We start from the raw sequence: 24,219 nt of genomic DNA on the forward strand, positions 1-24,219 counted from the left end.
GTTCTAACATTGCTTCTTGACCCACAAACAGGTTTCTCAGGAGACAGGTAAGGTGGTCTGGTATTCCCATCTCTTTAAGAACTTTCCACAGTTTGTTGTGATCCACACAGTCAAAGGCTTTAGTGTCGTCAATGAAGCAGAAGTAAATATTTTTCTGGAATTCCCTTGCTTTCTTTCTGATCCAATGGATGTTGGCAATTTTATCTCTGGTTCCTCTGCTTTTTCTAAATCCAGCTTGTACATCTGGAAGTTCTCGGTTCACATACTGCTGAAGCCTAGCTTGAAGGGTTTTGAGCATTACCTTACTAGTATGTGAAATGAGCGCAACTGTATGGTAATTTGAACATTCTTTGGCATTGCCTTTCTTTGGGATTGGAATGAAGACTGACCTTTTGCAGTCCTGTAGCCACTGCTGAGTTTTCCAAATTTGCTGACATGTTGAGTGCAGCACTTTAACAGCATCATCTTTTAGGATCTTAAATAGCTCAGCTGGAACTCCATCACCTCCACTAACTTTGTTCATTGTATATTTATTCTTCATCTTAGTTTAACAAAGCCTAAATCTTAGCTGGTGCCTTGCTTCCCAGCTGGGACTAAATTTTACAGCTTCCCTTGCAGCTACATGTGGTCATTTCTGAAATCTGGCCAATGAGATTAAGTGGAATCATCAGGTCTGGGAGACTTCTCAGGCCCCTATTTTAAAGACTAGCCTTTCCCTCCTCTTTCCCCTCTCCCTCCTTTTGCCTTGCACATTGACAAGATGGCTGGCTGGAGCTCTAGCAATCATCTCAGACCATCAGTAGATGGGGCAGAATTGGGCAGTGGGATGGTGACTCTGAAGGAGCCTCTGTTCCTGGTGACTCTGTCCCTGGTGATTCCAGCTTCTACACTGGGATCTCTACCTCTGGAATCCTTTTACATTTGGGGAAAAATGAGTTTCTATCTCATTTGAGTCACTTTTTTTGCAGTTTATATTACTTATAATCAAACCTAATTCTACCTGATAACAAACATTGGCAACTCTGATGTTTCCACATATTTCTCAGACATATAGATATGTGTGTGTGTGTGTGTGTGTGTGTGCGCACGCGTGCGCACGCGTGCACGCTCAGTCTCTCAGTCATGTCCTTTGTGACTCCATGGACTGTACCTGGCCAGGCTCCTCTGTCTATGGGATTTTCCAGGCAAGAATACTGGAGTGGGTTGCCATTTCCTCTTCCAGGGGATCTTCCCCACCCAGGGCTCTCCTGCATCTCAGCATTGGCAGACAGACCCTTTACCACTGAGCCACCTGGGAAGCCCATATAAGTATATACACACATGGAAACACATACACATATGTGTGATATTTTAATGTCTTTTGTTTAGAAATGGAGTCAACAAATGTCTCTGCTTATAACTTTCCTTTTAAAAGAAGAATAATATGAATAATTTAAGGGAAAATTGTATATTATTTATCACTCTCTAAACACCAAGAATTTTTAAAAGACTGGTCTCGATGCGTGGAGAGAAACCAGCGCCCTCTAGCTCTGCTTGGGGGGAAAGAACATAATGTAACAAGAACTTTAAAAATGTTCCTTCTCTCAGATGCAGCAATTTCCCTTTTTAGATTTATGTTGTGGAAATACAGAGAGCACAGAGATCTGTGTCTGGGAATGTTTATGACTGTTTTGCACATCATGCTGGAGATGCTAAAAAGCTCACCAGTGGGGAAATATTCAGTGAAATATGGTACATTCACAAAAGGGAATATCATGCAGTCACCAAAAGTGGTGTTTATAAATAATTGTAACAACAGAGAAACATGCTCCTCATAGAACACGCAAGAGCAAGCTACAAACCATACTTGAGAAAGTGTATGAATCACATTTGGGAACAAACCCAGAAGTAAACATCTTTAAATGTTAATATCAGGTCTCTCTAGGAGCAGTACTACAGGCAACTTTTACTCCCTTTATACATTTTCCTTTATTTCCCAAGTTCTAGTAAACATTTACTCAGGTTTTGTAAACATTTACCCGGGTGTGGGGAAGGCAAAGTCAGAATGAAGGTAATAGCAGTAAATACTGATCAGTCCCCGTGTGGCTGATGCTGGGCACTGCGTGAGCTCGGAACCTCGGCCGATAGCAGGCTTTCTCATGCCGGGCTGCAGGATTAGCGATACCCGGGAGGACACCGCGGCCTTGCATGGAGAAATGGGAGAGGGGGGTGGGCGAGAAGAGCAGAGATGCCCCACTTCCCAGGCTTCAGGCGCAGCCCTCCAACTCCCCATCATCCTGCTGTCCCGTCTCACAGGGGGAACTGCCAGGCCTGTGACCCTGACTCTGTAAGCCCTCCCTGGCTGTGAGCTGCTCAGGTCCACAGGCCAGGACCCCGCTGCGCTGCAGGGCTGTCCCTGGGAGGGAGGTGCATCGCAGGTTTCACAGCACTGCCCCCCTCTTTTTTGCAAAGCCCTTTTTTTTTGGCTGCACAGCACTGGGAGGTGGGGGTGGGAACAGACAGGAGGGGAGGGGCCATCACCAGCCTGCACCCTGCCCAGGCGGCCTCTTCACCGGATTGAAGGTCTGTAAAGGGAAGAGAACCCCCAAACTACATTGGCCGTGGTGGGAGGAGCAGCGGTCGTGACCAGCGTTGCCCCGCCCCCTCTGCCATCTGTCCTCGGCTCCTGGATCTTGGAAGCTCCGCCGCCAGAGGGGCAATAAAAGTCTAGGAGTGATAGAAGGCAAACTGGAGAGGCTGCAGCATAAAAGCTCGTTATGGCTTTGAAACAGGCCTGTTCAGATGCCTTTTCATGTGGCTCCCACGCAGCGTTTGGCGCTGGCTGGGAGTGAAAAGGAAAACAAGAAATTCAGCTTAGCCCTGGGTTTCTTCTTCCTTTTTATTCGACTGTGGGTTTTTCTTTTTTTTTTATTCTGAATTGTCAAATCTGGAACAAATCCTGAGAGGGGGTGCCTGGCCCACTCAAGAGTTGCCAGGCGTCCTGCTCCAGGTGGGCTTTGGCCTCGGCCGCTGACCTTCTCAGGCCAGGCCTCCTGCCGGCCTGCTGTCCAGGTGCCTGCCCTCAGCTCCCGCCAGGCCCCGAGCCGCCCACTGCCCTGCACGGGCCTTGTTGGCTGTGTGTCCGGCAGGAGGGCCAAGGGCAGGGGTGTCCTGGCCTGGAGGAACTGTGGGCAAAGGGCAGCTCTCTGTATGTAGCAGGCCATCGAGGAGGCCCTGGGAGTGAGGCTGAAGCGAATTAATCCAGCCCTCCTTCCCAGTGTACAACCCGGAGGGCAGAGACCAGTGTGGGTCCCCAGCGGGGCCCAGGGCCTAGCCAAGCGCCTGGCACACAGCAGGCACTTAATGAACACATGCTGAGTGAGTGAATTGACAGGTAGCTTATCTGATCCTCAGGGTGGGGTCGGGGAGGGGCCCTAAGGAGACCAGTCCCCGCCTCCCAGGGGTGATGGTCTGTGGTGCATAGGAGTCCCGGCCTCCTCCTAACTGCGGACAAGCAGGCAGACGGCATGGCAGGGGCAGGGGGTGGGGGGAGGTGTCACTACGCCCCACCCAGTGCCTGGGCAGCCCCCCCACCCAATGTGGAGGGTGGGAACATGACCCCCATTTTGAAGCTGGGAGAACGGAGGCCCAGAGAGGTAAAGGAACTTGTCTAAGGCCACAGAGCACTGCGGGCAGAGCCGGGATGAAAATCTAGGTCAGCCTGACGCCAAGAGGGCTGTGGCCAACCCCCACCCCTCCCCCCAGGCCTGCCCCATCCCCCTACCCCCCACGCCCAGGCCAGCTTCCCTCCCCCGCACCGGCCCCCAGCCCGCACTGACCCCGCTCCCCCACGCCCCCAGGATCTGCAGGTCATCAGCACGGACGAGAGCCAGGTGTTCGTGGCCGTGCAGGAGTGGTACCAGACCGACACCTACAACCTGTACCAGTCGGACACGCGCGGCGTGCGCTACTCGCTGGTGCTGGAGGATGTGCGCAGCTCGCGGCAGGCGGAGGAGAGCGTGGTCATCGACATCCTGGAGGTGGGACCTGAGGGGCGTCTCGGGCCCACAGCCCAGGCTCCGCCCACTCCCTCCTGGCCCCTCCCACTCCTGCCCCGGCCCCTCCCACTCCTGCCCCAGCTCCGCCCACTCCCGCCTGGCTTCTCCCACTCCCGCCCAGCTCCTCCCACCCTGATTCCTCCCACGTCCGCCCCGGCCCCTCCTACTCCAACGCCGGCCACTCCCACCCCGCCCCGGCTCCTCCCACTCCCTCTGCTGCCCCTCCCACTCCCACCTAAACCCTCCCACTCCCGCCCAGCTCCTCCCACTCCCTACCTTGCCCCTCCCATTTGTGCCCCAGTTCCTCCCACTCCTGCCCAGCTCCACCCACTCCCACCCGACTCCTCCCACTCTCTCCCCGGCTTTTCCCACTCTGCCCAGCTCCACCCACTACCACCCGACTCCTCTCACTCCCTCCCCGACTCCTCCCACTCCCCCCCGGCTCCTCCCACTCTGCCCGGCTCCACCCACTCCTGCCCGACTCCTCCCACTCCCACCCCGGCCCCCATCTCACCCTACAAAAATGCCCTAATTCAGGCTTTGCAGATCTAGAGGATACCATGCGGGTACTTTCAGTGCAAGAGAGAAAACTCGCTGTTTGTGATGAAATTAAAAATCTAGTCAAGGAGCACTGTGTAACACTGCTCATGAGAAGAATGGAATTCTTTTGTGGGGATGACATGTTGCTGAGTTGAGGTTCAGGTTAGCGGTCCCCACCATCAACTTACTCGTCAGCCATCATCTGCAGAGCCATGCGTGCCTTGAAAACAGGCTGAGGGACAGAGGGTGGGGCCGTCCCATTGCTGGCCTCGCTGCCTCCCCCCACCCAGGACTGGTCTCCTCCCCGCTCTGTGTATCTCACTCTGTCGGGCTCTCTCTAGCTTCCTGTCTCCGCCTTGGCCCTGCAGCTCTTGTCTCTGAGGCTGGGGGTTGGGGCCTCCCTGCCTGAGATTCCCAGATCCCCCAGTGCCCTCCCTGGGGGTCCCACCCCATCTGTGTCCCATTTAAGCCTCCATGTGCTCTTGTCGCATGATGCTGAGGGGCTGACCTGATCAGGTCAGAGGCTCTGAACTGGGGCTCCTGGCTCCCATGTGCTTGGATTCCATAAATGTCAGCCCCACCCACATCCACAAGGGCCCAACTGGAACCCGGCCTTTCAGGGCCACCTCTTGTATCCTTGTCCGCACCAGAGCCGGGGAGGGGCTCCCTCAGCCGCTTTACAGGTAAGGAACCGGAGGCTTGGACAGGGCAGGCAACCTGCCCAGGTACTTGGGGAGGAAGTGAGAAAACCAGGACCAGCCCCAGTCTGTCGTCCCAGGCTCTGTCCACCCTCCTGGCCAGCACTCCCTCCCTCGGTCATTCACCATTAAGCTCCTCCCTCGGGGAGCCCCTGGCCAGTGTGTTCTCATAGTAGATGCTGGTGGTGGGCCTGCCAGACTCTGCTGTCCCTGCCGGGCTGGGGAGAGTGTCCCATGGGTGGCCAGCCAAGCCTTAAGCAGACAGAGCGGGTCAGCTGAGGTGGGAGCAGGCCTCCCGGACAGAGCCGGGGCTGCAGCCTCCATCTCTCAGCTGTCAACAGCAGCACGGACCGCCTTCTCCCAGGAAGTGATGAATGTAAGCATTGGTTTACAATGAGAACCCATTTGTGGGTTTACCGCCCCAGCTGGACACAGCCCACGGCTTAGGGCCATTTGCTAAAAGTTACAGGCGGGAAGGGCATGTCATTGACTCAGGATGAGGGCACCGCAGACACCGCAGTTACACGCAGGATGGCCTGGCCCTCTGCGGGTATCCATACCGCCTGTAGCACACGCCCAGCTCCAGGCCCCATCCCCAGGATGCAGGAAGGAGCAGACCACTTCTCCCAGAATTTCATACTCTACAGGAAGATCAGCCCCCGACAGTGGTTCCCACCCAGTGAGTCAGCATCTAGAGAGCACCATGAGCGCAGTTAGCCAGCTCGGGATGGGAGTCAGGGAGTGCTTCCTGGAGGAAGGGATGTGGATGGATTTAAGGCGAAGCTGAAGTTAGCCAGGCTTGAGGAACCAGGGAACAGCAATTCATGCCAAAGACCAGGCAGTGAGAGGCCAGGGGGACTGGAGGGAGCTCACGTGGCCAGCCCCAAAGCTGGGCCTCCTCGTAAGTGACTTGGCTTCTCTGAAATCCACCTAATGTGAGTCATGGGTAGTGGTTACGAGCACAGCTCTGGAGCCCCACTGCCTGGGCTCAAATCCCAGTTCTGATATGTATTTGCTGTGTGACCTCAGGGAGGTTACTTAACCTCTCTGCTTCAGTTTGCTCGTAGTGAAACGAGGATGACAGTAATACCTTCCTCAGAGGCTTTCTGTGCCAACTGGAGGCACAGAAGGAGGCCTCTGTTTCCATTGAACACTTACAGCAGCCCAGTACTCAGCGAGCTCTCGACAGTTTTCACAGCAGTGGCCCTTTCTGGGGATTCAAGATCGTGTGTGGGGAAGGCCTGGCCTGGAGAGTCTACATGTGTGCCAGTTGCATTATCTCCGTGGTTATCATTCATCTAATGGCAGATCCAGGAAAAATGTCTTGTCCGAGACATCACAGGCAACCACTGCCCTGAGAGGCCTGGACTTTGAAGGGCGGTGAACTCACACCACTGCTCGGGGTGGGCAGGGGTTGGGGGGAGGTGTCCTGGTTCTAGACCAAATGACAGCCCTTCTCTGGGGGCCTCCTTGTGTTGAAGCTTGGGTTAGGAAGCGGGATATGGGGGCTTCTCTGGTGGCTCAAGATGATAAAGAAACTGCCTGCAATGCAGGAGACCTAGATTTGATCCCTAGGTTGGGAAGATCCCTAGGTTGGAGAAGGGAATGGCTACCCACTCCAGTGTTCTTACCTGGAGAAGCCCATGTACTGAGGAGCCTGGTGGGCTGCAGTTCATGGAGTCTCAAAGAGTCGGACACGACTGAGTGACTAACACTTTCATGGGGGTCCCCAGTCCTGTGCCCTGACCCTGAGAAGTCCTGACCACAGCTAGGAGACAGCCATTGGAATGGGCTGAATGCGACCCCCGCCTCAAAAAAAAAGGTAAAACCACATCGAAGCCATGACCTTGAGCTTCTTTAGGAAAAGGATCTTTGCAGCGTCACTAAGTGAAGGGTCTTGAGATGAGCTTGTGTTGGGTCCTAAACCCATGACAAGTGTCCTTATAAGGATCAGAAGAGGAGACATGGACACACAGAGAGAAGCGTCTGTGAAGACAGAGCAGAGAACACCTGGAGACCCCTGAAGCTGGAGGAGACGAGGAAGGAGCCTCCTGAGAACCTTAGAGAGAGGACAGCCCTGCCAGTGCCTTGATCGTGGACCTCCGGCTTCCCGACTGTGAGGAAACAGAATTTCTGTTGTTTGAGCCCCACCCTCTCCCACTTTGTGATACTTTGTCACGTCAGCCCCAGGAAGCGAGCACAGCCGTGAGAAGGGTGGGCGCGTGGAGCGGGCATGTCAGCTTTGGAACCTGGCGCTCAGCTGACCAGACCCACCCTAGGGAGACTCAGCCTGCTCCTACCTCTCTGGGACAGGAGGATCCGGGTTATTTACTGCTGAGTGTTTTCATGGAGACCAGTTGGGATATAAAAGAGCACTTTCCATCAAGCCATCACCGGGCAAATCAGCACCGAATCTGCCCCTGGGACACCAGGGAAGGCGTCTGGACCCAGCAGCCTACCCCCTTGTGATGCTCAGATGGGCCCGAGACAGAGTGACGTCACCAAGAGTGAGAGAGAAGGGGCCATGGTCCTTCTCCCCCGGGTCATCCCCAAGAAAGACCATCCCTGAAGTATCATCTGTGGAGTGAGGGCCAGACCGCCATCACCACCCCAGACAGCAGCCTCCTATTAAGAGACACAGGCAAAGGGGGATGGAGTTGGCAGACAGAAGATGGGAAGAGTTTCCAGCATTTTGCACGAGGCCCACTGCAATCTCAGGGGTCTTCACGAGTGGAAGGAGCAGAAGGGAACAGAAAAGCACACAGAATCACAGAAGAATGGCCAAGGAGCTGCTGTACGACTGGCTGAAGATGGAGGAGGGGCTGCAAGCCAAGCACCTCGGGTGCCTGTAGACGCTGGGCCCCAACAGCTTGCTCTCAGCCTGTGGGACCCACTCCTGCTGGGCTCCCGGCCCCCAGAGCTGTCACACGATCTTGTGTGGTTTAAGGTCCATCCGCCTGTCACCTGTCGTGGAAGCCACAGGAAACACGCACACCATTCACTCAGAGTCTTCAGCGCCTCCCGGCCTGCTCCCCACCTGTCGGGCCCTTGCCACGGAGGCCTAGGACAGCGGCGACCTCGTGGAGTCTGAGAATTTAATGCCGTGGCGCTTGCTGACTCCCTTGACCGCCACGCAGAAGGCACTTACTGTGAATTACCACCGTTGCCCTGAGCTTCACCTCTGGTCAGGGAACTCCAGATAAATCCTGTAACTCCGTGCCTCAGTTGCCCTGGGTTCATGCTATTTATAGAGCAGCAAAGGCTGCTTCAGGCCCATGGGGGCTCCAAGGAACTCAGGCCACACCAGTGGGCCTCAGTTACTGGGTCCCAGGCCTCCACACCCAAGGAACTTGCCAGAAAAACTCATCTCTGTAGAATCAGTAGGTTGAACAACTGGGAATTGCTGATGCTTGACCATTTCTTATGAGCCGACTCAGTGACTGACTATGGCATGTGAGTGGGTCACCTCCCTGGGCCCCCCAGGAATCCTGAGAAAGGGGGCATGGGGAACTTTGACCCTCGTCCAGGGCAGGCTGGGACCAGCATGGACCCCTACCTCAACCTCCTGTGGCAACCTCCTGTGGGGCTGAGCTGACGAAGTCCCTGGAGGGAAGCCCAGAGCGACTCCACTGGTCCAGGCCCTGTGGGTCCCCTGGGAAGGAGGCGAGGGACTGGGATCTGAGTCAGGAGCCCCGGCTAAAGACGGGGTGACCGAGATGTGCACGCATGTCAAGGACCAGGGCTCTGCTCGCTGTCTGACAGCAGAGGCTGGACTTGGGAGGACAGCTCGATGTCGTGAAATGCACTTGGAAAGTGGGGTCAGACAGAGCCATCTCCCAGTCAGAGCTCAGACTGCATCTCTGCTCCCTGTGCCCTGAGCCCCCTAACCTCCAGGGTGTACGCCAGCCTCAGCTCAGGGCTATTGTCCCGGACAAATGAGGCCTTGCGCACAGAGCTCTCACAAGGGGCCGGGCAGGCGTTTACCATCCTTCTTGTGCTTCTGTCCCAGGTCCGAGGGGTGAAAGGAGTCTTCCTGGCAAACCAGAAAGTCAACGGGAAGGTGGTGACACTCATAACCTACAACAAGGGCCGAGACTGGGATTACCTGAGGCCTCCCAGCATGGACATGAACGGGAAACCAACCAACTGCAAGCCTGTGAGTGCCCGCTCACTGCACACACCTTCCCTGGGGTGGGCACCGGACATGACTGCAGGATCCAGGGGTCAGAGACGCTGACGTCTGAGACGGGGATCTGAGAGACTGAACTACCTATTTCTCTGGGTGTGGTGGAGAAGGCAGGAAGAAACTCCTTGCTTTACAAAGAGGTCAGAGAGGGGAGTGTCTTGGTCAGCTCTGGTCACAACAGTGCTGTGTAACAAAGCCACCCCAAACAGCACTCACTCTTTCAGATCTGCGAGAGGCTGGGCTCGCTCACACACCCAGGGGTTATGATTTAGGAAGGGATCTGGCATCCTCCTCCCGGGACCAGCCCAGGCACACTCTGGGCAATAGCAGAGGTGCAGGAGGATGAGCAGAAACATTGCAAGAACGTTGCAAGCCTGCTTGTGCTGCACTTGCTAAGCCCTGTTGGCCAGTGTCAAGGGCCAAGCAGCACACTCTGCCTGTGGAATTGGGGGCGGGGGCTGGATGAGTGAGGGGGCCAGGACATAGTCCAAGTCTCATGAGCTCCAAGCTGACCCTGATCTTCCAAGGGTGCCTTTCTACATGAATATGAGTGTAGGCTGCCCCTGTGTCTTGGCTGCCTTGGGGATGGGGAAGGCTTTTCCTCTTTGTTCAATGAACTCCTATTGACACCTGAAAACCCTGTCTGCATGTCCCCTCTACAGAGAAGTCTTCACTGGGCACACATGCTTCTGTTTCCCACTGGCCTTGACTGGAAGCTCCTCACAGTCAGGGGCCCCCACCCATTGCTGTGCCTCTGTAAACAGAAAGAGCAATGGTGCCTGTTTTACATGAATATTCATTCAACAAACATGTACCGGGACCTATTATGGAAAGGCACTCTTCTGGGTGTTGAGAATACATCACTACACAAAACAGCAAGCAATTCTGCCCTCTTGGGACCTGCCTGGATCTCTGCAGGGCCCCTCAAGATGGTAGGCACCCCACCTGACCAGCCAGTGACCACCCCCCAGAACCAGGTGGGGCTCTGCGCCCTCCGGGCAGAGCCTCAGGTCCTCGGTCCCTGACCTCACCAAGCAGGGGGCTCCGCTCGGCCTCTGCATAAGCCCCCTCCGGCTAGCAACAAGGGATAACAGCACCTGTCGACCTACGGGGAGGATTAATTACCTGCCACTTGTAAAAGCGCTTCTGAGAACTGAATTGCTGTGAAAGGGCTAATTTTTGTATCATCGTCGACAAAGTTAAGCCATATTAATCTGTCAAAGCAAGTTTTCGCTAAGAATAGATTCTTGTCTGCAATTAAGCAGCTCAGCAAGGAGATAACCTTTCGAGATTTATGCCCCAGCCTTAAAATAATAAAACTGGGAGCCAGCTGGTAAGTGCGTGGCCGCAGGCAGTCAGGCCAAGAGCCCGATGGGCACAGCGGAAAGAGGACAAGCATCGGGATGCCCAGCTGGGCCTGAAAGGCAGGAGCCGCGGCCTTGGCTCCCCGGCGTCCCCTGCGTGTACAGCCCTGGCGGCCGTGGGTGGGGCGTGCGGGGCGGTCCTCCTCCTGGGTCTCTTCTCTGACTGTGTCCTTCACTCAGCTGTGCAGACTCTCAATGCACAGGGCTGGCTACACTTGAGGTTTTACTTCTCATCGGAAAAGTGATTCCTGCTTATTGCAGAATACCTGGAAAATGCAGGAATGTATAGAAAGGGGAATAAGTTAGACCTGCAACCGCGTCGCTCAGAGGTGACAGCGTCAGGCATTTTTCTTCCCCTTCCTTTGGCTAAGAGTCATGTTAAAAAGTTCGGCTGGGGATCCCGACACGTGGGATTTCTGAGTCTTCTGTTTTTCTTTTGACTCTGGGTCCGAAAGACTTTCCTGGGTCGTATGACGAGCTCTCTGGCTGGGAATATCGCCTTCTAGTGACAGGAAAATGAAGGAGTCTTTTTTTTTTTTTAACTGAAGGATAACTGCTTTACAGAATTTTGCTGTTTTCTGTCAAACCTCATCACGAATCAGCCATAGGTGTACATATATCCCCTCCCTTTTGAACCCCCCTCCCGTCTCCTGCCTCCTCCTGCCCCTCTAGGTTGATGCAAAGCCCCTGTTTGAGTTTCCTGAGCCACAGAGCAAATTCTGAAGGGGACTTTTTAACAGGCGAGCATGGATCAGGCCTGTTTTCGGATGCTCAGTTGCCCTTGGAGTTGGTTCTCCTCTCTTGACCTTCGGGCTTAGAATGAAAACCGGTCCGTTTTGCTGTCTGTGGCCACTCTTCTCAGACACTGGCTGAGCGAGTCGTGGGGTGCGCAGGTGAGCAGGTCCCCTTGCTCACAGCAACCAGCAGCGTGGCCTTCCAACCAGCCGACAGTCTCCAATGGACACCCCTTTAGGGCACCAGCCGGCTCCCGCGTGTGGAGGGGCCAAGAAAGGAGTATCTTGGGGCAGCATGGTGCTGCCCCCTCAGCCCGTCACACCCACCCAGGCCCTGCAGGTACCCAGGCCCACTCTCCAGGACCGGGCGCTCAGCACCGCCTCCCCTGGCACCAGCCCGCCCTTGAGGTCTTCCCACCTGTGCCCTCGGTGGCCCAGGGGACCCCGCCGTGTCTAACTCTGCGCCCCAAGAGCAGCCTGCTGCCCGGTGCGTCCCCTCCCATTACATGTGCAGGTGCTGAGGGCCCTGTGGGTCGGCCTCTCCAGGCCTGCCATCCCTCCATCCACTCAGTGCAGACTCAGCTGGGCCTTGTGTCAGCGAGTCAGACCCCTGGCAGAGCGCCCCCAGCAGCTCCAGGACCTGCTGGAAGGACCTGTGTGGCTCAAAAGGGGACCACAGCCCTGCCAGGGTCCTGTGGGCCACTCGTGACCACAGGGACCCCTGAGGAGTGTTCTATCTGTGCCCCCATCAAGCGTCCAGCAGTTAAGACAGAGCCGCAGTGGGCTGGGGATGGGGAAGGGAAGTCCGGCCTCACCACTCCCAGAGATAGTGATACTGTGAGCACAGAGAGTCAGGGGACGTGCAGAAGGCTGGCTGCAAGCTGGGGAGCATGGCCACTCCACCCAGGACCTGGCACCCGGGACTCCTAGGGCGCCAGAACAGGGCCGTGCCTGGGCCGGACCTTCTCAGCCCAGGAGCGTGTCCTTGGACACAGCAGGGCAGGCCATGTCCCTGCCGAGGTGCCTTCTCCTCCTGCCTCGAGCTTCCTTCTGCAGCTGGAGACTGGCCCTGCTTACAGAGGTCATGGGCACCCTTCCCCCAGACACACCCTCCCTGCCAGGGAGAAGGGGCTGAAGGTGCCCCGAAGATGTTAGGTCACCAACCTGCTTCTCAGTTGTAAGAAACCAGGAGAAATCCAGGTCAGGCTGCAGCTTAACCTGCCACAGCGGGTCAAGTTTATCCTGCTCAGCCAAGCGTTCCCCTTCTCTGGGGGGCTCCCATCTGGGGGCACTCAGTGACCAAGCTACCCACCCACGGGGCCCTGCCAACTTCAGGCTGCCCTGGGGAGGGTCTCTAGCCCACCAAGTCTGCTTTAAAAGTGGGGCTCTTCCAGCTCATTTGCCACATCTTACTTTATTTTTTTAGCAGCTTGACTGAGATGCCGGTCACATCCCATACAAGTCACCCATTTAAAGTGTGACAATTCAGTGGTTTCTGGAATCTTCACAGAGCTATGCGCCCATTAGCACGGTCCACTTTAGACTCAAAAAGAAACCCTGTACCCTTTAGTCACCAACCCCATTCTCCCCACCCCACGCCCTGCCCTGAAGTCCACTTCCTGTCTATAGACTTCCCTGCTCTGGACACTTGCGATGAATGAAATCATACAGGGTGTGATGAACCTAATATATATTTTAAAACTCTGGTACAGACCAATCAAGCTCCTCTCCCACTGGATCAGGCCCTGGGCACCTGGCCCAGATTAATATCCAATTTATTGATCGCTTTGATTTTTAACTTTGGATAACCTGTATAAAACGTACGCAGTTCACGGACCAGAAGAAAGTGTTAAAGCAACGTTAAATGTAGAGAAAAGAGAGATCTCTCAGATGGATTTCGGTAGATGGTAGAGTGTGGAATGACCCTGGGAGGGGTAGGTGGCAGTCCTGGCTGGTGGCTGGCAGGTCACTCCCTGGTGTCGTGTCTGGTGGCCTGGGGGGAGCCGCATGGAGACCTGGGGCCTCGTCCTAGGTCCTGTGGTTTTGTGTTCTATGCAGATGTGACCGAGGGCTGGTGGGGCTCATGAGTCACCGAGGCCTGGGGAGACTCAGGAGGGTCAGTCCAGAGGATACATCCTTTCAACTTGTCTACTCCCCTGGGCCCCCCAGTCCCGCCCCAGGGAGCTGGCTTGGCCTCTACCATCTCAGCAGAGTAGGGGGGGCAGGGGGCAGGCAGCTGGGGCAAAGACAGATGGGGGGTCTTACAATGCTGGACAAGAAACAGCTGGTGCTTCCTCGTTCTGGGCGCAGCCAGCCTGGTTTGCCTGGAAGTGCCAGACTCCCCGTCCCACCCGCAGGTTTCACTTTGAACCAGGCAGCCCCAGCTGTGGGAAGTTGCTTAAACACACTCTGCCTCAGTTTCCCCATCAGCACAGAGGGCATGGCAGGACGGGTGCTGAGAGAGTTCCGTGACACGCGCCTTGTGAAGTGTGTGGCTTGGTGCTGGCCCAGAGGCGGCCACCAAGCGACTCGAGGTGTGCTGGAGTGCTCCCAACAGCCAGCATTTCTGCCCCTTCAGCCAGGGCACCACCCAGGCTGCGTCCTGATGTGCTCTGCTGATGTTCGAGAGTAACCTGGGCTCTAACACACCCACCGTACCACCTGCCTCTCCCAGAGGACGTGGAGTTTACGGGCTGCCCACAGCTGTCCCCTGGTGCCCATGGTCACCTGAGAGGCCCCCAGTGAAGGTTCTGGGTGGATGAACATGGCCATGGGTCGTGCAGGCTCCTGGAGTCCCGTTCTGTGGCCCAGCTCTGCACTCAGGAGCCACTTTGGGGCACCCACCCTCCAGCACCCGTGCCGGGAGGGTTCTCCCCTGGAGAAGCCCACCTGGCCCTGACCAGATGACCTTCACCCAGGGGTCAGCCTCCAAGCCTCCTCCCCACCTTCCTCCCACTCCTCTAAAATGCCGTGACCCTGCCTTCCCGCCCAGCCCCCACAGGGCTGCGTTCCGCCTGGGCCCTGCTTTTCCTCGGGCCACCGCTCCCTCCCAGGCGCTGACCACGACTCCCTCTCTCCCTTGCAGCCGGACTGCCACCTGCACCTGCACCTGCGCTGGGCAGACAACCCCTACGTGTCGGGTACCGTGCACACCAAGGACAGCGCCCCCGGCCTGGTCATGGGCGCAGGTAGGCCGCTGCCTCCGCGGTCAGAGTGCGGGGCCTGGTCACGGGCGCAGGTAGGACGCTGCCTCCGCGGTCAGAGCGCGGGGCCTCGTCACGGGCGCAGGTAGGCCGCTGCCTCCGAGGTCAGAGCGCGGGACCTGGTCACGGGCGCAGGTAGGACGCTGCCTCCGCAGTCAGAGCGCGGGGCCTGGTCACAGACGCAGGTAGGACGCTGCCTCCGCGGTCAGAGCGCGGGGCCTGGTCACAGACGCAGGTAGGACGCTGCCTCCGCGGTCAGACCGCGGGAGCCTCGCTGCCTGCGCAGAGCTCCAGGCTCAGGGGTGGGACTTGGCGGTCACAGGCCTGGGGCCATGGTGTGTCCACTGGGACAGTGCCATAGCATCCCCAGGAACCCAGGTTTCTTGGCACCTCCCCCCAAGGGATGTCTGCATGGTCCAGAGAGGGCACATAACTGGATGGATGGATGGACAGATGGATGGATGGATGAATGGATGGAGGGATAGATGGATGGAAGCATGAATATAGGTGGTGGATGAATGACTAATGGAAGGATGGATGGACGGATGGATAGATGTATGGAAAGATGGATAGATGGGTGGATGACCAAGGGAAGAACAGATGGATGGATGAATGGAAAGATGGATGGATGGGTGGGTGGCAGGATGGGTCAAAGGATACTTGAATAGTTGAAAGAATAATAGTCCAATGGCCTGATGGAAGGATGGAAAACAAAATGGTGAATGAGTACATGGAAGGATGGATGGGTGAGTGGATGGAAGGATAATCTGTATCATGGTTGATAGTTATCGGTCCCTAAAGAAGTTTCTAGTTGGGAGAGAGAGACACACATACAACTTACACGGGGGAAAAGAGAAACATATGTTGTGACTGTGTCTGTCTACCCCATTAAACTAGAAACTTACTCAGGGGTCACGAAATGTGTGCCGATCAAATAAAACTCTAAAACAAGGTTTATGTGAGTTAGAAGAATCATTGCAAATAAAATCACATGTTTTAAAAGTCCACTGCCAGGCAGCAGCTGGCGTCTGGCTTCCCTTTTACCCTTCAGAGAGGGGACAGCCTCACCAGCTCTCAGCAGCTCAGCCCTGACGCTCTGTCCACAGCTGCCATGGCGGCCGTTTCTCCCCTGCCAGGCCCTGAACTCCTCTCATCACCACCGTGACCCTGAGAGGTCAGCACCCCCACTTCACAGAGGAGGTAATGAACCAGAGGAGAGGGAAGACTTGCTCGCAACTTGCAAGGTGTCCTCCTGAAGCTTGAGACCCACCCCAGGCTCCTCTGGGAAAGGAAGTCCCTCCCCTGGGAGGGCTGCTGTGCCCCTTGAAACTGCAGGGAGCAAGACTCTGGGGCAGGCCCACCAGCTGGCCACTGGTCCTGAGGGCAGAAGGGCCAGGCTGGGGCTGGGCACACCCAGGTGTGGATGGGGCGTGTGGCAGTCAGAGAGACAGTGTCTCTGCCCCGTCACAGAGCAGGGACTGCCAAGGCCCGGGCCAGGGTTTGTGGCTGCCTGAACCCGGGGCTCTATCCCTCTTTCTGCTCCAGCACCAGCTGCAGCCTGGAGAATTTGGACCCCAGGCCCTGGGCTGGATGACGCATCTGACCCTTCAGCAGATGTATCCCAGCCTGGCGGCTGTGTGTGAGAGAGTGAATGAGTGAGTGAGTAAGCTAATGAATGAGTGAATGAGTAAGTGAATGAATGAGTGAGTGAATGAAGGAGTGAGTAAGTTAATGAGTGAATGAGTGTGGTAATGAATGAGTGAATGAGTGAGTGAATGAATGAGTCAATGAATGAATAAGTGAATGAGTGAGTGAAGGAGTGAAGGAATGAATGAGTAATGAATGAATGAGTGAGTAAGTGAATGAGTGAGTGAGTAAGTGAATGAGTGAGTGAATGAGAGAGTGAATGAATGAGTGAGTGAGCCAATGAATGAGTGAATGGCCATGTTGAGGCAACAGGGCCGTCCTTCCAGAGGAGGGAATATGCTTCTCAGAATGACCCGACCAGAGCCCACAAGCAGCAGGTGAGGCCCCTGTGGGCACTGTGCACCTCAGGAGGCAGGAGACCTTGGCGGTCAGGATGGGCATCTCACGTTATCCTGGAGAGGGGTCTTCCAGTGGGGGGCGGCAAGTGATACAACCACAGATGACAGCAAGGAAGAGCTTTCAGCTTCTGGGCCTCCTTCTGCCCATCTGTGCCCCAGAGGTCTTAGTCATTGGCTGCCACTGGGGCGGGATCCACCTGCTTCCATGACGGTCGGGTGTCAATGACAAAAATGCACATCAGCCTCGATTTCAATGCCGCTCATGGGGCACCAGCTCCCACACAGAAAGGGGTCAGGCCACCTGTGTCAGGCACCCTCGGTCTTGTGGACTCAGGTCCCTGGACCCGAAGGCAACAGTGTATTTAAAATGCACATTTGTGATGCCCTGAAACCTCAAAATCTTGACCAAAGGTGCAGAAGGCACAGTTTCAAATGTTCCCAGCACTTGATTTAAAGCTCAGGACAAGCATTCCAGCCCCCAGGAAAGCTGCAAGGATCTGCAGGAGCTTCGCTTCACCGTGTGCGAGTCACAGAAGGGGGAGCGCAGGGGGTGGGTGGCCGCCTCCCTCTTCCCCTCCCTCCCTCCCCTCACTGTCCCCCCCCAGGGGCAGGATGCTGCATTTATACTTCATTCCACGGCTTTTTAACCTCACCATGGCTTTCCCAAGATGGAGATGGAGCCATCCGTACAATGTGGGCCAACCAAGGTGTGAATTCTTTTACATCCTCCATCCAGCCCTGGGTGTCTGCTGGGAACAGAGGACCAGAGAGGGAAGGTGGAGTGAGCTGGGCTCCCTCGGGCCCCGCCGTCACCGCTAAGCAGGGACCAGCTTCCCACTGGTGGCCCCCCATGGGCTGGGCAACGTGGCAGGAGCAGTGGGTCCAAATGAGGGCCCCGTCTGGGCTGAGCCACCCGAGGCAGCGGGGGGTGATGGCTGTCTGTTTCCAGGGAGCCTCTGCGCGGATCTCCCATCACTCACCCCTCACCCTGGGACAGGCAGAGGCTGCCACACGCCTCTCTTCTGCCGCTTCCAGCTGCTAGGCTCTGGGCGTGACTAGTGCCTCCGAACCTCAGCGCCCTCATCTGCAGAAAGAGAGAACGACCTCTCTGGCGTTCGGCGGATGCCAGGCGTGTTTCCGCAGCTCTCCCTATCACTGAGACAGCACCTGGGCACCACCGCCCTTGAGCTGGGCTCCATGCCAGGTGCCTTCTGCTGGGAGCCTGTCCTCCAGGACTGTGGATGAGAGGCTAGACCCACAGCGGTGACTCCAGTGAGGTCGGGAAAGGAGAATTTAAGAAGCAAAGATGGGAACACTGGCTTCTAACTGCCAGGGTCGAGAAGCAGCCTCAGAAGGTGAACCCAGAAATAAGCGCAGCAGGCCAGGGTGCCAGCTGGAACGTTCTCCCCCCAGCTGGGCCGCGTCAAGGAGACGAGCTTCTAAGGAGGCAGCACAACACAGATGCGTGGTCTGGACTGAGGGCACTGGTCCGGTTCGGACTCGGCCCTTCCTGAGCTCTTTCTGTAGGGTGGGCGCTGTGCCTCCCAGAGCCACCCTGCCAGGTCCTGGGCCCCCCACACAGCACACGCTGCTTCCAGCTCCGTGTCCGGGGGTGAATCCTCAGGGCCACGCAGAGCAAAGGCACAGACACCTCCTGGACACAGTGCCTGGGGAGTCCTGTGGCCGGGAAAACCCTGAGGGGCCGTGACGGGGAGCTCAGAGCACCCCCGTCCTCTCTGTGCTGGGAAGAGCCCCCGGGGCCCCCAGTAGGAGCCCTGTCTCCTGGTCCAGGTCGCCTTCCTCCTCGGCCAAGAGGGCACTGGGTGGATCTTTGTTGCTCTTCTGCTCTGTTCAGGCCCTGAGGTCTTGGCCACACTGCAAGCTGCGGGCCAAGGTCAGAAAGGAAATGTGCATTCATGGAGTACTTACTGTGTACCAGGCCCTGAGAGCATGGATGCAGGGCAGAGAGGCCGGGCTGTAGGGGGAGGAGGCCCAAGGAGAGCCCAGAGCAGCCAGGAGGGGACACAGCACTGGGGACATCGCCTGGGCCTCAGTTTCCCCTCCCTAATGTGAGGGCCCCGGCCTCTGAGCTCCTGAAGAGCCCTCCGCTCTGACAGCCTGTGGACGTGTCCTCTGACTGTCCCCTGATGTCCTGCCCCCCGCCCCAGTGCCTGTTGGGTGACTGGCAGCCTGACAGCCTTGGTAGACGAAGCAAGGAAAACAGATCACGTCACTTAAAAGACAGACATCACTCCCCCCGAAACCACGGACGGCAAACTCGCCTGTGAGGCTGTGCTGACCCCGCAGCCTTTGCTGCATGGCTTCGGTGTTGGAAGCACGGGTCCCGGCGTCTCTGTTGGTGTCTGGAAGGATGAGGGATGGAGATAAAGGGCGGCCCTTCCGTCCGCTGTCCACCCCCAACCTCCAGCTGTTGCCTTCATTCCGTCACCCCCCTGACTGCGCTCAGCAGCTTTTCCTGAGAGCCTTGCGGTGGCTGGGCGGGTAGAAGGGAATCCAGCTCGGCACCTGCCCCTCTGCCCCAGCTCCCCTGACCAACCTCCCCTCCCACCTCGCTGCCATCGCCAAGACCCGGCCCACTGCCTGGCACACCTGCCCCTGTTGCTTGGCCAGTGGCATTCGTCTTTCAAGGCAAGGGGCAGAGGTCGCTTCCTGCAGGAATCGCTCCTGAATTCCCCTCCTTCGTGGGTCCATTAGCTTTCCCTTCTCTGCTTTCATGGTTCCCCGGGATCCCAGGCATCCTCGACCCTGCCCCGGTTGCAGGGCATCCTTCTTCCCTGGCTAGGAGGAGAGGTCCCTGGGAGCCAGGGCCATGGTTGCTCAGCTGGCACCCCCTGCAGCTTAGCACAAAGCTGGGGAGAGAGCAGGCACTCAACAGATGCTGATGGATAAGTGTAGGGGGAGGGGGAGGGGTGGAATTGATGAAGAAGAGACGAGGGGATGGATGGATGATAAATTAATGAAGGGTATATGGATAATAAATTGATGAAGGATGGATGGATGGATAGATAATAAATTAATGAAGGGTGGATGGATAATAAATTGATGAAGGATGGATGGATGGATGATTTAGATGTTGGTTGGACCTCAAAAAAATAGGCAGGCACACAAGCCCTCAGCTGCTCTGCTTGAACTGGCTTTGCCTCGTCTCTCTGAGAATGGTCCCTCTCCCTTGGGACTTTCCAGTGACATCTACACTTGGCTCTGGAGGAGGCGCTCCTGAGGGCACCATGTGGATAAGGCTGCTCAGGTTGCCGGGTCAGGGGCCTCTGGGGCTCCAGGAAGAGTCCGGAAGGGCTGCCGTGTCCTCAAAGCAGGTCCCTTCATCCTGGAAGGAAGCTCAGGTCCCTGGCTCCCCGACCATCACCACGTGGTCAGAGCAGAAGCCTGTGAAATCTGACATGTCAGAAAATTCTGCTGTCCGAGCCCCTTCCCAGGAGGCTGACTGGGGTCACCCAGCCCAGCTCCAAGGCCGCCGTGACTGTCCTGGAGCAGTGTCCTCCAGGTGACCTAAGTTCTTCCTGTCAGAGTCCACTCGGCCAAGCCTCCTGGTCTTCAAACTGGAGTCACCTTGGATACTAAGCGGGGGTTCTTTGCCCCCACTCAGCAGCACCCCTGGATTAAGTCCAAGCCCCACAGAGTGGCTCCCTCAAGGCTGGTGACCCACCTGCCAGCCTGGTATAGGGTCAGGTGAACCAGAACCCAGGAGGAGCCTGTTGGCTGCCCAGCTGACTTGGCGCCCACTTCCCCATCCTCCAAATGGCCCCTTGATGGACACTTAATGAGCACCTACTATATGCTTACCCAGCCTCACATTTGGACGGCCCCACACTGCCTGGACCTGCCTCTGGCCTCCCCTTACCCATCCCCCAGGGGCTACCTCCAAACGTAGACCCAGCCATGTCCTGCCCCAGTTTAAAGCCCATCACGGGCTGCTGGGTCCACACACCGCTCACCTGGCCCGCATGGCCCCCAGCCACGCTTCTTGTTCCTGAACCCCGCTCCTCACCCGTGGGTCTTCTGAGGCCCCCACGCTCTGCCTGCACCTGGGCTCTGCCACAGCTGCCTGAGGCCGGCTTTCTCTGGGCAAAATTAACCCTTTACTGCACAGACTAGGACCCGCAGTGGTGACGGCAGGCCTGTCAGCACCCAGGAGGGCGGAAGGCGCGTCTGCTGGTGGTTTTGGTGGTGTAGACCCAGGGCCCATCCACCACCAGCCCTGGTTTGGGGCCCCAGCTGTGCTCAGACCTTGGTCAGTGGGAGAGTGGCCGGTCCTAAGAGCAGCTCCATCTCTTCTCTTCCGGACCAGGTAACCTGGGCTCCCAGCTGGTGGAATATAAAGAGGAAATGTACATCACGTCGGACTGCGGCCACACCTGGCGGCAGGTGAGGTGGCAGGGAGGGGCTCACCGCACCGGGGCCCCCAGAGACGTGTCTGTTCTCAGCCCCTCGCTCCCGAAGGAGCTCTGAGACACGCTGCTGTTTCTGCCCCGGCCTGAGCTGCTGGACACCACTCCCTTTAGGAGTTACATCACCTTCGGGGAAAAGAGGGCCCAGGCCCGACTGGCCCCCACCTCCTGCTGCTCTTGCAGCAGCCACTCCTGGAGGATTCGTGGTCTGACACATCTCCCCACGGTCAGGCTACCCTGAACGTCAACCCAAACGGAATAACCACCAGGGATGGGGTGGAGGCGCTGTCCCGGCAGGAAGGCACACGGAGACTCCCCGAGAGCAGGACGTGGGGGCCGCAGACCAGGCCTAGGGTCCTGCAGGGGCAGCTGCTGGGTGGATGGCAAAGACTTGGGAGAGAAAGGAGAAATGGGGGAGGAGCAGGTTTGGGGGGGTCGCGGTGAGTGTGGTTCAGGGTCTCTCGGGCACATCCATGGGGTGGTGATCTGATGTTCAGTGTGCCTGAGAAAAGAAAAACAGGAAAATGACAAGAATCAGGAGACAGCAGTTATGCAGGAAACGGCCCCCTGAGCTGGGGGGGTCACACTGCGAGGGCCCATCAGCACTACCCCAGCACGCGACTCAGAGTCTCAGACTAGAGGGGTGGGGGCTGCTGTCCGAAGGGCGTCCCACGGAGCAGGGTGGCTGATGGTCTGACACCGGGGCGTCCAGCCAAACCCAAGCACTCGCCCCAGGAGAGGCTCGGACCCCCTGCACTTGCTGTTTCTTTCTTTCCAGAAAAAAAAAAAAAAAGCCTCACGTGGTCTGCTGACTTCATGGAGTGGCAATTTCTACCTTAAGCGCTTAAGAAAATGCACTAAATTTTCGTCTGTGTCTCCCCTTCCTGAGGATGGAAGCAGCTCTATTTTCAAGTCAATTTTTGCACCTCTGAGCCCCCCACTTAACAGACTCCTCCCAGCTACTGCTCTGGACAAAGACGTGAATCCTCAGAGTGCAGAGCTCACCTGCACCCTGGTTTAAAGTCCTGGCACTTTTTTTTAATAATATGCAAGAAACCAGGAATTTTGAAAAGGGCAAAAGAGATTTATTGTGTTATAATATTTCTGTTTCACTAAAACTAGTGAGATATGTCTAAAACTCTCTTAAAGGTCACTGCCTGTCCATTTATTACAGAAACCACCCCCACCCTGGCCCCAGCTTATTAGATTTAATAGACCTGATGAAACAGAGAGATGTATTTTGTAGAAACTGACCATAGGTATTTTCACAGTGGCCACTGTTGGCAAGCTGTTTGCTTAGGCTTCAAACTTGGGAACTTGTCAGAATTAAGTGGGAGAACGTCAGTTCAGGGCTAGGCCGTGGTGATGGGAGGAGGGTACGGGGTGGGGGGCACAGGAGGGTGCAGGAGTGCCCAGGTGACAGAGTAGGGGGCGCCCATGTGTCAGAGACAGGGAGTTTACTGGGGTGGGGGGCAAGCAGGAGGCAGAGGTCAGGGTGGGACAAAGGCAGGAAGACCTGGAGAGCTCAGGCTGGCTTGTCAAGGATGCCATGAGACGTCTCTACCACAGAACTCTGGGGATGTGAATTACATATAACAGCGTATACACTGTTAAAGGGGCATATTTTAAAAACAGGACTTCCCTGGAATGATCCCAGAATAGCCAGAGAACATTTAAGGAGCACCCTCTAGAGCGCAGGGTGTCAGGGAAGTGGGAAAGACGGGGCATGGGGTTGGGGGACCGCTGACTGTTCAAGGTGCAGAAGACCAGAGCAACGGATGTGCAGACCCTCGGGTTCCCTGTGGGCGTTGTTTTGTAGTTCAGTTGCTAAGTCGTGTCTGATGCTTTGAGACCCCCGTGGATTGCAGCACCCCAGGCTTCCCTGTCCCTCACCATCTCCCAGAATTTGCTCAAACTCGTCCATCGAGTTGGTGATGCCATCCAACCATCTCATCCTCTGTCATCCCCTTCTCCTCCTGCCTTCAATCTTTCCCAGCATGAGGGTCTTTTCCAATGAGTCTGCTCTTCACATCAGGGCCAAAGTGAGTCTTCTCCAACACCACAGTTCAAAAGCATTAATTCTTCGGCGCTCAGCTTTCTTTATAGTCCAACTCTCACATCCATACATGACTACTGGAAAAACCATGGCTTTGACTAGATGGACCTTTGTGGGCATAGTGATGTTTCTTTTAATATGCTGTCTAGGTTGGGCATAGCTTTCTTTCCAAGGAACAAGTGTCTTTTAATTTCATGGCTGCATGGGGTTGGAGTCGCCTGATTTCCAAGTCCCTGCTAATGAGGGTGGAATTGCCTGTGGGGCTCCCATGGGGAGACTGGGAGGCACCCGTCTCCCCAGTGGGTAGACAGGGCAAATGCCCCCTGCTTGTCCTTGTGGGAGGCAGGTGTGAAGATGGGGAGTCTGACCACATGTGAGGGTTGTGAGCACATTTGAGGCTATGCCCCCCTGGCCACCAGAGGTGTTTCCTCCTGTGAGAGCCCTATCCAGGTCTCTCGACATTTTGTCCCCTAAGGACTTGGTGGGGATTCATTCACTCACTCACTCACTCATTCATGTATCCAACACAAACTTCCTGAGCCCTGGCACCTCCAGCTGTGAGCTGAGCCAGTACTGGGCCACAGAGAGGACTCAGAGGCAGACTGGGCCTTTGAGGAGCTCCCTGGCTGGAGAAAACAATGACAAGTTCATGCAGTAAGTCCTGGCACAGGGGGCCCAGAGACTCCCCACACCCACCCAGCGTGGCATCTGGGAGGGCTTCCTGAAGGAGGTGGCACATGAACTGAATCATGATAAATAGAGGTTTGCTTTTACGAGTGGATGCTTATCCTAAATGCTTTCCTAAATTCTGCAGTTTCTTTCTCATCCTCACGCTGCTGGCCTTTGTGCTGCCTGAGTTTTCCTGGAGGCAGAACCACTCACAGTGTTTATTTGCATTTTGCTCTCTGGTCAGTGGCCTAGAAATTGCC

At 56.3% G+C, this 24,219-nt stretch overlaps 1 protein-coding gene across 2 annotated transcripts in view; it reads left to right on the forward strand.

The window, feature by feature from the left end:
* SORCS2 (sortilin related VPS10 domain containing receptor 2) overlaps positions 1-24,219 on the forward strand; it is a 495,160-nt gene that overhangs the window by 436,532 nt on the left and 34,409 nt on the right. For both annotated transcript variants that reach the window (XM_024993671.2, XM_024993672.2), the window contains exons 9-12: positions 3,840-4,019; positions 9,285-9,431; positions 14,645-14,747; positions 21,135-21,211. In XM_024993671.2, the coding sequence (XP_024849439.1) occupies positions 3,840-4,019; positions 9,285-9,431; positions 14,645-14,747; positions 21,135-21,211 (507 nt within the window). The remainder of the gene's footprint in view (positions 1-3,839; positions 4,020-9,284; positions 9,432-14,644; positions 14,748-21,134; positions 21,212-24,219) is intronic.

This window comes from Bos taurus, chromosome 6 (assembly GCF_002263795.3).
Source record: "Bos taurus isolate L1 Dominette 01449 registration number 42190680 breed Hereford chromosome 6, ARS-UCD2.0, whole genome shotgun sequence".
NCBI classification, from domain to species: domain Eukaryota; kingdom Metazoa; phylum Chordata; class Mammalia; order Artiodactyla; family Bovidae; genus Bos; species Bos taurus.